We start from the raw sequence: 16,827 nt of genomic DNA, 5'->3' as shown, positions 1-16,827 counted from the left end.
ATGGATGAAAGGATATATATTTTAATAAAACTTAAATAAATTACTTTTTAATTTATATAAAACCTAAATAAACTACTTACTTTTTTGTTATTTTTGTTTTGTTTTGTTTCATTTTTGTTTTTTGAGACAGGCTCAGGCTGACCTTGAACTCACTATGCAGCCCAGGCTGGCCTGGAACTCAAAGCGACGCTCCTGCCTCAGCTTCCCAAGTGCTGGGGTTACAGGTGTGCACTACCACACCCAGCTTACTTACTTTTTAAATGAAAATAACTATGGAAGAAATAAAGTTGTTAGAAAAGCCACATCCTAAAAAAAAGAACTTCACAGTTTCAAAACAATGTCTTCAAATCTTGAAAACTTTCACATCTTTTTAAAACATGATCAGATAATATTGCTCTCGAATCTGAAAAAGATAGCACAAATATAGAAAGCTATGAACTAATTCACTGCCAGGTCCAAAAAATCCTAAATGAAATATTAGCAAAGAGAATCCAGAGCAATCCATGTTCATGGTCAATTGGTCTTATGAAACTTGTTCTTTTTCTTTGTGAACTTAACAACCATCTGTACTCACATTCTACTTCTGTTTACTACACTCTTCTGACCTGGCCTCCCTCCCAGATTAGTCCCATGAAGGTACAGACCATGTCGTCTTTTATTCACACTACGTATAATTACCTAGAACTGAGTACATACAATGAGCACACAGTAAACACCTGAATTAATTAACTAGTTAGTTCATTATGGCAATAAAAGGTTGATTCTTTTTTTTTTTTCTTTTTGAGGTAGGGTCTCAGTATGTAGCCCAGGCAGGCTTCAAACTCATGATCCTCCTGCTTCCCAAAGGATGACTCCTAGGAAATCCTTATATCATGTGTCATGTTAACAAAACACAGGGGAAATGTTGAGTTGTTGGCCAAGCGGAATAAACTTTCAGTCATAAGATGAATAGTTCTGAGGATCTAACATACAACATGCTGACTACAGCTAACACCAATGTCGCGTATATTCAGCTTTTGCTGAGAGTAGATATTAAATGTTCTTGATCTTCTTTTACTCAGGATATATCATGTACAGGTACAAATTCACTATGATGAATGCGATCATTATGTATATCTAAAATGTACCCATAAAATTAATTAATTTTTTAAAAATAAGTGTTCTCACCACATACAAACACAAAAATGCTATGTGATGGATGTGTTTACCAACCTGATTATGGTAATAATTTATATAAATATATATATAATCATGTTGTACACCTTAAATTTATACAATTTTATTTTTCAATGATACCTCAACGAAGATGGAAAACAGCATATCATGCAGTTATCTCAATAGATGTTGAAAAGTCATGTTAGACTTGAATATCCATCCCTGATAAAGAACTTGACATTAAAATATCAGAAGTGTTCCCATCACAGTAAGATAAGAGAGAAGATGCCCCCTCTTCATTGTGCTCTATTTGCTGTTTGAGTATTTTACAATGTAGCAGCTTCAAAAAATACAGCGTTACATAAAGTGGGAAAAATAGCACACAGCGTTGTGCCTGCGTTTTATTGCGATTGAAAGCACGTCAGGCAAAAGCTGGAAATGAACGAGAGGGAGTGAAAGTGATAGGCAGAGTGTTTTCTTTACTGCTTCTATAATATTGTGTGGTGGATGTAAAGTAGACCGAGCTGGGGATTTAGCTCAGTGGTTCCGCCGCCTACCTTGCAAGCACAACATCCACAGTTCAATCCCCGGTAGATGAAAAAATAAATAGAAAGTGAGAGCAATCAGGAGGAAGGAAATCTGGCTTCCAGTGAGTGGCTCCCTTTGCCCGTGCCTGTCCTCTTTCTTTTACACACACACACATACATATATTTTATATATAAATTGATAATTTATAATTGTATAAATTTATGATGCACAAAATGATGCTATGATTTATGAATACTATGTGAAATATTTAAATCAAGCTAATTAACATAACCATCCTCTTGAATACTTAATTTTTTGTGATAAGAATATTTGAGATTTATTGTCCTAGCAATCTTAAAATGTTGACGAACTCTCCAGTGAAATATGGTGTGGGATTTTGTTGGGTTTTTTTCTGGAGTTCAGTTGCACAGTGTGTTATATACAGTTCCTAACAGTCATGAAGCCTCCTTCCGGAAAGTGTCCCAAGTCTCATAGCCCAGTCCTTCCTACAGGTCAGGAGGCTGGGGAAGCACAAAGTTCTCTGGCCTTACACAGGCTGCTTGTCAAAGCAGAATTAAGAAAGTAAATACTGATGGCTTTAAATAGTAGACATTGATCTAGGATCTACCCATCTAGAAGTCCTTGGAACAGGATGAAGAGCTAAGTAAAAATCAACTGAGAGGGCTGAGTTTTAAACACAGAGTAGGCACATGGTGGTGTTGTAACAATGAAAGGAATATGTTTGTTGTTGTTAATTAGGAAAATAGAGAAGGAAATAAAGAAAACTATAAAAATCCATGTCGCAGAGCACCGTAGCGCAATATGACAGTGGGACTGGCATTCTCTGGGAGGCATCTTGCCAGGATGTTTCAGAAGCCTTCACAGTGGCTGTCAACACAGTAATTCCCCTTCATGTGATTTTCCAAAGGAAACAGGCAGAATGATAGACAGATTTATATTCAAGAATACTCACTGCTGCCTCATATTTAATAGAAAATGGATTCAAGCTAAACATCCCAAAATAGAGAATTGTCAAAATAAATTACATCCACCCATACAAAGGCATTCTTTACAGTCAATAAAAGTCAAGCTTGGGAAGACTACTTCATGGCATAGAAAAATAGTAATGGAAAATAGGCTCCTAAGTAGTGTATTCCATATGATTCACATGTTGTGGTACACTCATACTTACAAATGGAGAAATAATAATGCACCCAAATGTTAAGAATTATTTGAGGGTGAGTGCTGAGATTACGAGTGATTTTAATTTTTCACTCCAAGATTTTCTGCACTATTTTTTATGAATATTCAATTTTATAGATTTATTTAAATGACTTTAGAGTTTATTCTTATTTGTAGTGCTATAGAAAACAAGTGACAGTACAGTATCTTAATAAACTTTCTTCTAGCCTTTTTTCTATGCATATTTAAGTACATTAGAATGATATGACATTACAATTTTGTATGTCCATCTATCATCATCAGCCACCCCCCCAAAAAAAGATTTAAAAATGCTTTAGAAATAACTTGTAGCTATAATAGTGATTAATCAGTTGGTGATTGTTTATGCTTTGAAAATATAATAATTAGCTATCGAAATTGATAGTTTAGCAATTTACTAAAAAAATTCTGTTTTGTTTTTGTTTTGTGTTTAAGTCAAATTTAAGATCAGATGGTGGTTAAGTTCGATGACCTTTAGAGTCTCTTGCAGTCCAGAGGCTCTGAGGCTAAAAGAAGTGTGTCCAGCTCCTCTTCCATTAATCATCTCTTCCCGAGATTTGGCCGGTCAGACCACAAGACTAACCACGCCGTGCTCCAGTCTCAGGCAGTGTTTGGGGATGAACTGAAGGTCCTTGAAGAGCTGGCCTACAAACCCAAACCATCAAGTGACACATAGATCTCTACAGAGATTTAAAATTCCTAGATGAGCTGAGCTACAACTATTGTCATAGTCAGTCAGCCAGACATCTGAAATACATGAAAAGATCAGGTCAAAAGACACTCTAAGCTGGAGAGAAGCCTGGTTGTGAGGTCAGAATGGGGGTCTGTTTTTTGAATTTATCACCTTGTCTCCTTTATTAATTATGACTTTTAACTGAAAAAAATGCTTAATGTGAAATTGTACCCTAGTACCCTTCAAGGTAGAGTATATTTTCAGGTTTGGGTAAAGGAAATTATAGGAGGCACTTTCTGGTTGGCCTTCACCTGCTATGTGAAACACATTTTATATGTATATAGAAATAATACCTTCTCGAAAGCTAAAAGGAAAATACTCAGATACATTATGACAAAATAGATTAACAGCAACAAAGGGAATATTTCTCCTTCGCTGTGCTTTTGATTTCATGTAAAAATAATTTCTGAACTTTCTGTGGGTTTCAGCCAAACTGTGGGATTGTTTGCAATAGTAACTTCAAAGGGCCTGAGACAGAACAAAAGTACCATGTTCTTCCCACAGAAACCCAAGAAGAAAATACTCAATGCTTTCACAGTGCTGTAACTTTATCAAGCCCATTTTTCTGAACTCGTTATTCAAAACCCATGAAAAATATGTTTTCATAAGGATGAGCCCCTCCCTCTTTGATGCAGAAAATAAATAGATATCGCTAATGTAAATCTTAGGTTTAGGGTCCACTCCTAGAAATCAGTACTCAGCCCTGGTCCAGCTGCCCCTTGTTGTCTGTCGAAAAGCATTTCTAATAAAACTTCTGGGCATCTAATGGAAGGCTCACACATAGAGTTAGAACAATGCTTAGCAGACTCAAAGAATAAGTTGCTTTCCAGCTTCCAGTCTTCTCACCTATTTGGCTTTAAATTTTTCAGTTTAATGTTTTCCCATAAATGTCATGTGGACAGCCTGACTTTTCTTATCCCTCCCTTTGCTGTTTTTGCCTTTCCCATGCACCGGTATTCTCAGTCTCCACAGTATCCTTTCAACAGCCAGGGCTGGAAAGTAAGTGTCTTGCTCCAAAGATTAAAGAAAAAAAGAAAAAAAACCACCCAGGCCTCCAGCAGGCCTTCAGCTGATTGAAACACATGGGAAGTCCAGCATAGCTTGAGCAACAGAGCTACTGCTGGGTTCACGTCACACCCTCCCCTACACCGCTCACAAGTTTTCCTTCTTCAAGCATAATCGGGACACCATGTAACCCTAAGTTCTGAGTCTGTAGTCCTGTCTCAAATATGTGCTTTATTTATGTTTTTGTTTTCTTTTCCAGCCTCACTGACTGTTATATCAGTAAAAGCTGTCTCAGGCATGATCACTTTTTCTGTGATGGATAAAATGCAACTAACTTATCCCATCTTCTATGTCATGTTTATCATCATGATAGCATCTTGTGTTTTCCAAGTCAAGTAAGTTAGCTTCTACCTCCTCACTAATCTTTCAGCATTCCTGTGCTTCTCTGAGCATTAATCTTAATTGGCTTCAGATGATAATTAAAATAAGCTTCAGTTGCTAAGGGTGAACAGCCTACAGTTTAGCCACAGCCGACATGCCTTGCCTTGTCCTTCGCATCCAATAATAGGTTTTTGCTAAGCATCGCCTTCATGTCCTGTGCATTCTAAAGTGCAGCCATAATCCAGCTAAGTGCGCTTTGATGCTTTCCTGATGCTCTTCTGCTTATAATTAATATCCATCGTACACAGGTTGTCATTTGCAATAAATCAAAAGGGCAGGTCCACATCCAGAATTTCATTCTAAATATAGGAAATACATGAACCTTTCACCTTCAATTCTTAGCTCATGCTCATTAATTGCCCAGAGATGGACAAAATCAGACATTTGGCCCGGAGGAAAATCCTTTCCCCAGAACTTTGCATCTTTAGCCAGAATTTTCTTTGCACCCCTGGGATTGCAGAATGATTGTTTTATGTTTCTCTTGGGTCCTAATACTGGTGACGTGGAATATTTTTAATTTCTGTCCTCTCTCCCCCACATCCATCTGCTCTAATCACTTCCCCTCCATTTCACATTGTGACTATGCCTTTGCTTGCTACATCCTATTGAGCTGGCCAGAGAGTTTGCCATCCACTTCAAAGCACTCTGCAAAAGCACCCCTTCCCCCCACCACCCTACCCACCGTGGCAGGTAGGTAATCAAAGCTTATACTCAGAATGTGAGTGGTTCCTTCTGTAGGTAGCAGAAGTAAAGTCTAATTGTTCTGGGCCAGATGTAGGCAAGGCCTGTGGAGGGTTACTAGAGAAACCAGTGTTTTGCCACTGTTTTGTTTAGCATGCTTCAAAAGGATTGAGTGTGTTTATAATACTTGGATCTTGCTACTTTTTTCTTCTCTCTTTCTTCCGAATGAATCCATATTGCTACAGTATCTTTTGGGACTTAGTGTGATTATCCTTGTACTATGCTTCAAGAATATAAAAAACTCACACAACTGAAGGTGAACTGTGTCCGTTCACCCATGTTTCAGTCCCTGCACCTGTCACATCATAAAACTGTGGCTTTCGGCCCTGCTTGCCTGATAAAATTACCTGAGGAAGTTTGTCTGAACATGTAACATGCGAACATATGTGTGGATCTGCATTCATGTATCCCTACATACATGTATGTATGCACACGCACACAGACTGGACTATAACCACAAAGGTTTTTTTTCTTTTGGTCATTTGGTTGTGCTAGATTGAGACCTAACCATTTATGCCTTGTTAAAGCACCCAGGTGATACCCAAACAATTCAGTGCTTTGGAAACCAGTCCAGGCCCTAACAGGGTAGCACAGCACAGTGTGGGAACCCAAATTCCTGCTGGTGGCCAGAGCGGGAAGCTGAGCTCCCACATGTGCTCTGCAGCTGGAGCACCAAGCATTGTTTTTGAAACATTAAACATTCCTTTACTTCTCCATCTTCTTTCTTGGCACATGGCATGTCAATGGATAGCTCTACTATTCCCCAGATATGATATTTAACAGATTCTAGGGCCTATCCTAATGAATCAGCCCCAGTGTGATACTGGTCCAGCAGCTTGAATCGCTTCCAACTCAAACTTCTGTGGCCTCGGAATATGATTAATTGCTTTTCATTGTTACTGTTGTTGGTTTAAACAGACCATAAAACCTGACATCTGATCTCATACATCAGATGCATATAAGCTATGACTGCTGATTGGAAATGCCCTCTCGCTGCACTTCCTTTCCCTTTGTAGTTATAACTAAAGAACATGCATTTCTTGAAGCCATTGTTAACTTATTCCTCAGCATCTCTAAGCCTGAGCTTCAAAAAGTACCTTCTGCTCTAGGTTCCTGAATCAAGCCACAAAGCTCTACAATACGACAGCAGTGGTGCCGGTGAACCATATTTTCTTCACAACCAGTGCCATTATCGCTGGTAAGTGCTGGCTTTCCCTGTGTAGGTGAATCCACCCCACCACGAGCATAAATAAAGTCTGTCTCAGAGTGAATAAGAGAATCAGGGAATCTTTAGACTATAAGGAGCTGTGAAGCCCATTTCCCCCCGGGCCTCCACTCCCTGACTGCATTTCCTCCAAGACATCCTCTTGGATGGGCCATTCTACTTTGTGTGTATGCTCCCTGTTGCTCCCTGCCTCCTGAGACAGCTCATCCTGTTTTGGATCCTGTCATTGTTCAGAGAGTTCTAACTGTCAGAAAGTGTTTCCTTAGGGCTGGGCTGCAGCTCAGTGGCAGAGCACTTGCTTGGCATGCATGAAGCCCTAGGTTCCATTCCCGTACAAAAAAAAAAGTGTTTATTTTGGAGCTGAAGTTAGTTTCCTTGTGAATTCAAAACAGTCAACTTTGTTACACTCTCTGGAGTCTTCCTCCTTGCCAGCCCTTCTGATAGTCAAAGCAACTGAAAGGTCCTCTGGAGTCTTGTCTCTGGGCCAAACACCCCCAAGTCCATGAACTCTCCCCTCATGCCCTCAACAGCTTGATCAGAATGGGCCCCAAACCCAGTGCAGCATCCCAAGGAAGGTCAACAGATGAGGATGGAAACTACAGCCTTCACTCTCTGGCCTCTGTTTCTCTACTGTTGCAGTCCTCATATTTTAATGGACATTTTTTTATTATTACAGACTGTAAATTTAAAGCTTGGTCCAAACCAAAGTACAGTAGATTCAAGTAGGTCATTCTATATTTGTTACTGATACGGCCTCATTCATTTGGTGTACTTACTACCTTCTCTGCTCAGAAGTTCACTTCTCAATGTAAAGGTCATGTATTTTGGAGTTCATTAGGGATTACTTGTTTCCTAATCGCTACATCTATTTTATTTTCTATCAAATAATGTGACTGCCAGTGGACAGTTTTTTAAAGTAATTAATACATTTAGTTTCTCAAAATTAGGCCTTATATTTAAAGAAAAAGATTGCATCCCAAGACATCTAATTTTTTAGCATTTAATGCTTTCTGATGAAGTGAAGAAAGATTGCACATTGGTGTGTCCTAGAATTATTGGAAAATGAAAGGAAGACCAAAAAGAGTTATGGGCACAACATACAGGCTAATAATTAATATTAATGTGCAGCAAGGTGTATAAAGAATACCGTTCCCTGAAGTAAGGTGTTCTAGGAGGCCAATATGGCAGGGTCTCACTTCCCAGCCCACAGAGGAATTGATGAGTCAGAGAAGCTGGAATTTCTGAGAATGATAACAGTTCATCTGATTTTACATATGGAATGGAAATAAAACTTCTTGACTAACTTCTCCGCCACCATCAAAAGTATAGCTTAAAATTAAAATGGGATGCCATTATTTTGCTTACTAAGTTAATAGTTTTCATTTGTTCTTTTTATTGCAAGAGCTGAAGTAGACAAGGCTACACTGTCATAGGCATCCTTGTGGGCCTGGGCATGTGGTACCACCCTCCTAGAACTGAGCTCCGTCACTTTTATCAAAGTTATTAAATTATTCTACTCTTTGATTCTACATGTCAATAACAAAAATATAAATAACCTGATCAAAAAATAGGAAAAGGACTTAAACACTATAGATGTTTCTGCAAAGAAAATATAGAGTGGCTAACAGCATATGAAAAGATGTTCAACATTACTAGTCATCAAGGAAATGCAAATCAAAGCCACAATCAGACTCATTAGGATAACTACTATTATATATAGAAAATGCATGGTGGTACATGCCTGTAATCTGAGCACTCTGGGAGGCTGAGACAGGAGGCTTGCAAGTTCGAAAACAGTATGGGCCATTTTAACAACTTAGTGAGACCCTGTCTCAAAATAAAAATATTTTTTAAAGGGGTAGGAATGTATCTCAGTGGGAAGGCACTGGGTTCAATCCCTAGTGCAAAAACAACAACAAAACCAGCCCACACACAAAAAAATAACAAGTAAACAAATATGAGAGAGGATGTGGAGTGATTAGAACTCTCATGAACCATTGGTAGACTATAAGATGGTGCAGCTGATATGGAAAGCAGTATGACAGTTCCTTTAAAATACTAAAAGTTGAAGGGCCAGGGATTTAGCTCAGTGGTTCCACCACCTGTCTCGAAAGCGCAAGGACCCGAGTTTGATCCCCGGTACCAAAAAAAAAAAAACCAGAAGGAAGTTGGGACACAAGCTACAAGATGGATGACCCTTGAGAACAGTATTCTGTGTGAAATAAGTCACAAAAAAAGTCACTTATTTGAAGTATCTAAAATAATCTAATTCATTAAAACAGGAAGTAGAATGGTGATTGCCAAGGACAGCAGGGGAGGGAGGAGATGGGAGTTGCTTAATGGGTTCAGTTTTTCACGATGAAAAAGTTATGGAAATTGGTTATGCAGCAATGTGAACATGCTTATCCCTACTGAACTGTACACTCAAAATGTAAGATGGTAGCTTTTACATTATGTGTATTTTACTATAATTTTTAAAGTAAAAAAAAGTTTCTACTCTTCGAACAAGAAATTTCACTTCTAGAAACCCATTCTAATGAGAGGAAAATCCTAATACATTGGAAAAAAACATGTACAAAGAAGCTCATTGCTACTTTTAGAAGCAACTTAAAATGCTCTTGGAGAAATTAATAATATGGTGCATCCTCTTAGAATAACATGAAAACATTAAAAGGATTACAAAGAAGTAAGTAATAAGATGGAAAATGCTTCTGAAATGTTCGCTCATTTGATAAATATTTATGAGACTGGGATGTGGCTCCTTCACGTAAGAAGTTCATTGTGTAAGTGAGGAGGTAAGGTTGAAACTGAGAACAGGACTCTAGCCTGGTCACCACACAGTCTCCCTCATGGTGCAGAGAAAACACTCAAGATATATTTGTTGACTGGCTAGAAAGGCTAACACCACATACACAAGAAATTAATTCGGGTGGTTCATAATTTAAAGATATCTTATTCATTAAAACTCTACAAAGCCCTTGGATCTTTAAAACAAGAAGAAATCATGGAGATCAACAGGGAGAGAAGCAGCTCCTCAGAGGAGACCATGCACATTCGTTTCCAATGCCAGGAAGGAAAGACTGGAAGGAGGAGGTGGGAGGGATTGGCAGACGGAAGGGGAACTGGGGCAACACCCCAGTGGTCAGTGTTCATCCAGTGCCCGCATGGGCAAATGGCCAGGCCTGCAGCCCACAGGATGACAAAGAGAGACCGTAAAGCCTGCCATGTCAGGGGCCCAGGACCACCCTCCCAGGCCAGGTTTGCTGACCCGGACCTAAACCTGTAGTTAGGAAATGGTACCTAGAGTTTTGCTTTCTTGTATGTTCCAGTGGGGAAATCCAGGACTAGGTAAGAATCGTCTGCTTGCAAAAGTTATGTCAATTATGTTAATTTTAAATAATGATAATCATATTACATAGAGTCTACAACTCTGTGTTCTTTTTGGAATTGCTTAAAATATAAGTATGGCGTGCAACTTTTTTTTTTTAGCTAAACTGCTAAATGCATTTTAAGGGTAACCTTATGTAGAAAAAAATACATTTACATAATTTTTAAACAATGTGCAGTGTTGTAAATATTCCTATCCTAAAGTTAACTTTGTCTTCTATTTCTATGGAGGTATCATCTTTTATCAGGAATTCCTTGGTGCTGCTTTTCTCACCATATTTATATATCTGTTTGGGTGAGTAAATGCCTCAGAGGTAAGGTATGTGAAATTCTGTTACTTTCATGTAGGATTTTTGACATTGTACCTGAAGTATAGAAAATTAGAAATAATGTAAGAAACATCAGTTTCCTAAACTCTTAAAAGAAACATATTTTTGAACTTAACACCCTACATGGGGTTCGGTGTCTTTGGCTTTGTGATTCCAGCCCCCTCTGTGGGTTCTGAAGCCTTGGGGATTTTCAGTTCCAGACAAAGTCAGTATAAATCCACAGGGCTTGTGGCCACCCCATAGTCTTTTCATACTATATCAGACCTACCACACTTTGGGAACTTGAGATCTGAAGTCTAGGAGCACGAATGCCTCTGTGATCACCCAAAATAAAAGGCCAAGGTTGGGATTGTACCTTAGCTTTGGACCTAATAACTTCGGGTTAGTAGTGTTCCCTTCTTGTGCTATCTTGCCCAGCTTGACCCCTCATAGAAATTTGGTTGGCATCATTGCAGGCATCGCTGGCAAACACAGAGCAGAAGCCTGACAACATCTCACCACTGTATAGAATCTTCTACTGGCTCCAGCCGGTGCTCCATTAATGCTATGCTGCTCCTTGATCCTCTGTTCAGTGTAGCCACTGCTGTACACACTTGAGCATCATCTATTTTCAGCAAAGGAAACCATCTATCTTGAAAATTCAATTTCATAAGACATTTGGGCGAGGCCAAACTTCTGGGGGCTGGAAACTATGACTATTCTTATGGCCAAGGACAATGAGATTTCTTAGAAAATTAAAGAATAAATTGTTTTTTCACTCATGTGCATGCCAGTAATGGGTCTGGGCATGCATGGATAGAAAATGAGACCTGGTGTCTACCCAAAGGGTTTAGAGCCTGAATTATCATCCAGATGGTAACAACCTGGGGCAGAGATTTATTGGAAGCCACCCAAGTCTTGGTTCTGGGTACAAATATTATTGGCTGCAATAATTAAGACTAGTTCTAGGCAACTTACCATGAGAAACAGGATAAACAAAACTGATGGAGTTTATGTCATCGTGTAGAATATGGAGCTCAGTTATTTAATACCATAAGCTGTTTCAGTGTTCCTGTGTTCTTTATTAATATTTTTATTACAGGTGCTTTCTGTCATTCCTTGGCGTGGTTTTGGTCACAAGAAATCGAGAAAAGGAACATCTGCAACAGTCTATTATTGATTTTGGAAGTATTCCTGGTAAAATATATATACATCTCCTCTGATTCATAATAGAAAGTTTTATCCTTATAAACGAACAATTGTTGGCATTATTTTGGGTGTTAATATGAAACATAATTTTTACTCTCAAAAAAAGTACATTTACTGATGAGCCCAAGGGTGATGTTTTCAGTGTAAATGTTGAGTTATGGAATGTCAGTGTTGCACAGAACACTGGGGCTGTAAAAGAACTGACAATGTTTTCTTGATGTAGGGGATTTCTATTTTGGGCTTCCCTAAAGTGTCGAAGAGTAGGGAAAATCGTGAGGACTGGCTTCTTGGATTCCTGCTATGTGGACAGCCTGGGAAGGAACATCAGCGGACTCGAGCTTAAGTGACTAAGAAGCATCATTCCTGGGAAGACTGTGGCTTGTGATCTCATCACAGTCACCAGATGAAGAGTAGCTTCTTCCCCTCCTCCTTCCTCCCTCATCCAGATTAAGCCAATATGCATCATCTCTCTGCTTCTCATTTCCACTGAGAAATAATCTACTCAGTCATGAAGCAGTCTGCTGGGTCCCTACCCCCATCCATCCCCAGCGGTCTCTAGCCTTGCTAGGGATTTGGGGTGACCTGTAGGTTTCCAGGAGTGGAAATATTACCAGAGCTTCCTCCACCATTCTGTTAGCACCATGCCTTGGAACCAAAAACCATGAAAGTCTCACCCTTAAAACTGAAAAATGGTGGCTCTAGGAAATGGATTCCTTGTTCTCTTTGCCACGTGAGCCACCTTATCACCCAAGAGCATTCAGTGCAAGACTTGGCATTTGTGACAAGGGTGTGCATCATAAACAGCTTGTTTGGAAATAAAGTGTGGGTTTTTTTTAACTCTTCCATTTCACAAAGCGAGTGAATGCTTCACATGAAACTCCTGACTGAGCCAACCTGATTTCCACCCCTCACATGTTCAGCACATGACCACATTATCAAGCCATATGGAATTCCAAGAGCCATTTCTTCCTTGATGTCTATCTTTTCTGTTTAGAGGGTGACCACATAGTATTTTATGAAGGAGTAGAATGTGGCCTAGATTGAACAGAAAGTATTAGGACTTTTTCTTTTGTAGGAGCTCAAAAGATCTTTTTACGTTACTATCTCCACAGGGAAACAAATGCTGGACAAAATACAACCAGATTCAAATGGCTTATCCTATGGAACCTTGCCTGATGGAAGTGACTCAACAAAGAGCCAAAGTGGAGAGAAGAAAGAGGTCTAAACTGCTGAGAGGGATAGCTGTCGGCCTGTTACTCGATACCACCTTTTCAAAAAAGTTGCACATGTTCGATTTATGTCAGCAGCTGTTTCATGCTGACGTACGTGAGCATTCGTTTCAGTCCTTTCCCCACTATGGACAATCAGAGCCCTCCTAAGCTTTGACAGCCTAATGTTTGCATGGAATGTAATTCAAAGTGTTCCCCACACCCTAGACCTCTCCCTAGCGATCATCTAACTGGCTAGATCTTAATTACAGCCTGGCTGCTCCGGCAGGAATGTCACACAAAAATGTGCCTTCACAATGTGGTCATGGAAGGCGTAGGTTGCTGCTCCTATGTGGCTTGTAGAGTCTGGCACTTGGCTCTAAAGAAACACTTAGCCCCACATGCTCAGTCCTGAAAGGTTTGAGAGCTTTTGTTTTTTTTTTCTAGAACACCTTTTATGAGCATCCCATATAAAGCTCACCTTCTTATTCCAAAATTAGAATGGCAGGTTACCTTTTCTGAAAACTAACACTACTAAAATCCTCCTTTAAAAACAAAGGGTCTCTTTAAAATTAAAACTTATATCGTTTTCAGCCTTTTGGCTAAGATCAAGTGTAAAATTAAAACTTAAAAGTGGACTGTGTGATGGTGTGTACCAAAACTCAAAGATGTTGGCTTGTGGACTTTTTAAGCCTAGAAATTAGAAAATTTTAGAAATTGGACTGTACTCACTTCTGCAGCACATCTACTAAAACTGGAACAAATACAGAAAAGGTTAGCATGACCCCTGTGCAAGCATAACATGCAAATCTATGAAACATTAAGAAAAAATTACAGCCAACACTTGTTTTCTAATAAAAGTATAGAATGGTGACATTTTCTTCAGCCATACGATCCTATTGTACTTGAATTGAAAATGAAGAAAAACTTGGTGTCCTGTGCTTCTGTGATAAATCTTATAATTAACAGGTGTTTTAACTTTTAACACAAGTCTCAAAAATTGCAGTTAGTTGTGTGTGTGTGTGTGCGTGTGTGTGTGTGTGTGTGGTGCTACATGCCCAGCCTGTGTCTGTATTTTGTTTTGACACAGAGTCTCTCAGAGTCATTTCGTTGCCCAACCTGGGCTTGGATGTGAGGTCCTTCTCCCTCAGCCTCCCAGGCATGCACACTATGCCCAGCTTAGGTTCTTACTGATATTTGCACTACATACTATTTCTTCCCTAAGTCATTATCTCAAGCTTAGTACATTTTTCTAGGAAAGGAGAGTTATGATTAGAGAACTAGATTTCAGCCGTTTAAAACTGTGGACATAGAACAAACCCCAGTGTCAGGAAGGAGGTCTAAGTGTTCCTGTGCCCCAACTGGCTTTTCCGCTGCAATTAATCACATGTCTACGCAGAAAAGTTTGCTGGTAGACTCTACTGTGTTGTCTGTTGTCTATAATCTGCCTAATATTTAAATGAGAAGAAGAGGAAAACTCCCCCGTAACCAAATAAAAAGCCCTATCTTTAATGATATTTCAAAACCTTCGGGTCACTCCTGACATGCCAATCCAATATTGTTCCAGCCACCTTGTGTTGCCCTTGTCTAGACAGCTCAACTCAGAGCTAGTGAGATGGTCGTCTTAACCGCTGTGGTCTTTTGATTTGTTCTCTGTCAACTCCTGAACTCCTGATCAGACTGGCCAAATCTGGCCACAAAGGATGGAGATATGAATCCATCAGAATATGTGAAAAATAACCTAGAGCCCATGTCTGGCTTCTGAGCCCCTGTCAGTAATTCCTGCCACTGTGGGAAGTGTGCATTCAGATACAATAGTCATATGCTTGATGGCTTGTTTTGCTGAATGGGTAGAGCATGTTGGCACTAGAAGTCTCAGCTAAGAAATTCATCTGCTTCCTTAAACTACACATTTCTGGTGAATCTTGAAACCATTTTCAAAGACTGGGAAACATTTAAATTAAAGAGTTGTATTTGAAGTAGGACCACATATATCAGTAGAGTGTGTAGTTTTGAGCAGTGTAGAATATTATACACACACAAACACACACACACACACACACAGCACCAGCAGTACTTCAGTAGCCACCAGCATTGTCCTCTATTAAAAGTTTTGAGAAATGGCCTTGACTTATGCAACCTAGTAATGCTTTAGAGATCCAGGTTACATATAAAATATATTCAGACCTAACTTTACTTTCCATATTGCTGCTTCAAACTAAGGTAAATAGTAGGGAGTTTTGTTTACTGGCTTGTAGGATTTTTAGAAGTGCTCAGTGCATGACAACAACTAAAGCCAACCCAGTTTCCTCTCTTGGAATTGTTAGTTGGGGACCCTTAGCCAACATTTGGCTCCTCCAACTATTTGTCTAGACCAGGGGTTGGCAAAATTTTTCAGTAAAAACTCAATAAATGTTTTAGGATTGTTTGTCCATATAATGTTTGTCCTGACTACTCAGCTCTGTCACTGTGCACAAAAACAGCCATAGACTATAGATAAACAAGTAAGCATGGTTGCACTCCAGGAGAACTTTATTTACAAAAACAGGCCAGTCCATGGACTATCATTTACCAACTCCTCATCTAGACTCTTTTGCTCTTGCTCTGCAACTGTTTTTCCATTTCTCAGGTATTGAAGAGTTTAGAACTGGCAATTTGTGTCAAATGAGATATGATGGGAATGTGGGATTATGTCTTGATATTTACACTGGCAATTTTTTTTTTTTGAGACAGGGTCTCACTTTGTAATTCAGGCTGGCTCTGAACTCACTAGGTAGCCCAGGCTGGCCTCAAACCCTCAACAATTCTCCTGCCTCTGCCTCCCAAGTGCTGGGATTACAGGTGTGAGCCACCACATCTGGCTACACTGGGAATTTTTGCTTACATAAGAAATAAAAGGAAGTGATCAGTTTATTCTCAGAGTCTGAGTTTCTCTCTTTGAAAGTCAGTCATTCTTTGGTGAACACCACTAACTGTACCAGAAGAGCCCCTCCAACCCCACACTCTGACCTAATCACAGCTTTGGAAATTACCTGTTTAAACAAAAGCAAAATTCTTTACCATCTGATTGGTTTTTTCTTTTTCTTTTCAGTTTAGATGTTTGCTTTCCCTATCACTGCAATATTTTCATTACTAGAATCCCTTGAAAACTAATACAATAAAAAAATCCCTCAAGCAGTGACTCAGAATGAAACCTTCACACACACACACCTCAACACACACATAGCCCTGGAGATCCTGTTATGTGGCAGAGAAAGAAAAGGAAAAGACAGACTTCATAGATTAGTGCAATTTCAGCACAATTGAAGAGTAATGGTGATAATGTGTAAGTTTGGCTCTGCGGGAAGCAGGTGCAATAGTGGACATGACTCAGATGGGTGCAGACATTGAGCCAAGTCCCTGACGCCAGGAGCCCTCTTCGCACTCCCCGTTTCCAAGCACACAGCACATCCAAGGATGGCGAGTGCACACGCACAGCCACTCTGAACGCTGCCTCGTGCGTGCCAATTTAACAGTAACATGATGACCGTAAATACAGCAGTTACTAAATGAGCCCTCCCCACACCCTTCCAGACTGCTTTACGTAAACTCCGAGACACCCGTGAACTAGAGCAGCTGAAAACCTAATGCATGTGTTTGGCACCAATGGATGCGAGTGCATTGGGG

General features: G+C 39.6%; 1 protein-coding gene and 1 non-coding gene across 3 annotated transcripts in view; both read left to right on the top strand.

The window, feature by feature from the left end:
- The window catches only part of Nipal2 (NIPA like domain containing 2), an 88,620-nt gene extending 72,546 nt beyond the window's left edge, over window positions 1-16,074 (top strand). For both annotated transcript variants that reach the window (XM_021262681.2, XM_004850154.4), the window contains 5 exons: window positions 4,902-5,037; window positions 6,934-7,022; window positions 10,668-10,731; window positions 11,847-11,941; window positions 13,066-16,074. In XM_021262681.2, coding sequence (XP_021118340.1) covers window positions 4,902-5,037; window positions 6,934-7,022; window positions 10,668-10,731; window positions 11,847-11,941; window positions 13,066-13,178 — 497 coding nt within the window. In that variant the 3' untranslated portion in view covers window positions 13,179-16,074. The remainder of the gene's footprint in view (window positions 1-4,901; window positions 5,038-6,933; window positions 7,023-10,667; window positions 10,732-11,846; window positions 11,942-13,065) is intronic.
- On the top strand, window positions 13,886-13,993 carry LOC147824076 (U6 spliceosomal RNA). The gene has a single exon (XR_015442946.1). It is a non-coding gene; the product is annotated as a U6 spliceosomal RNA (small nuclear RNA).
- Window positions 16,075-16,827: the final 753 nt, after the last annotated feature.

The sequence above is a fragment of the Heterocephalus glaber genome, unplaced genomic scaffold, assembly GCF_053883595.1.
Source record: "Heterocephalus glaber isolate CG9 unplaced genomic scaffold, H.glaber_assembly_v1.0 deba00001555, whole genome shotgun sequence".
NCBI lineage: Eukaryota > Metazoa > Chordata > Mammalia > Rodentia > Bathyergidae > Heterocephalus > Heterocephalus glaber.
Note: the sequence above shows the minus strand (reverse complement) of the source record. Positions and strands in the feature narration are given on the sequence as shown.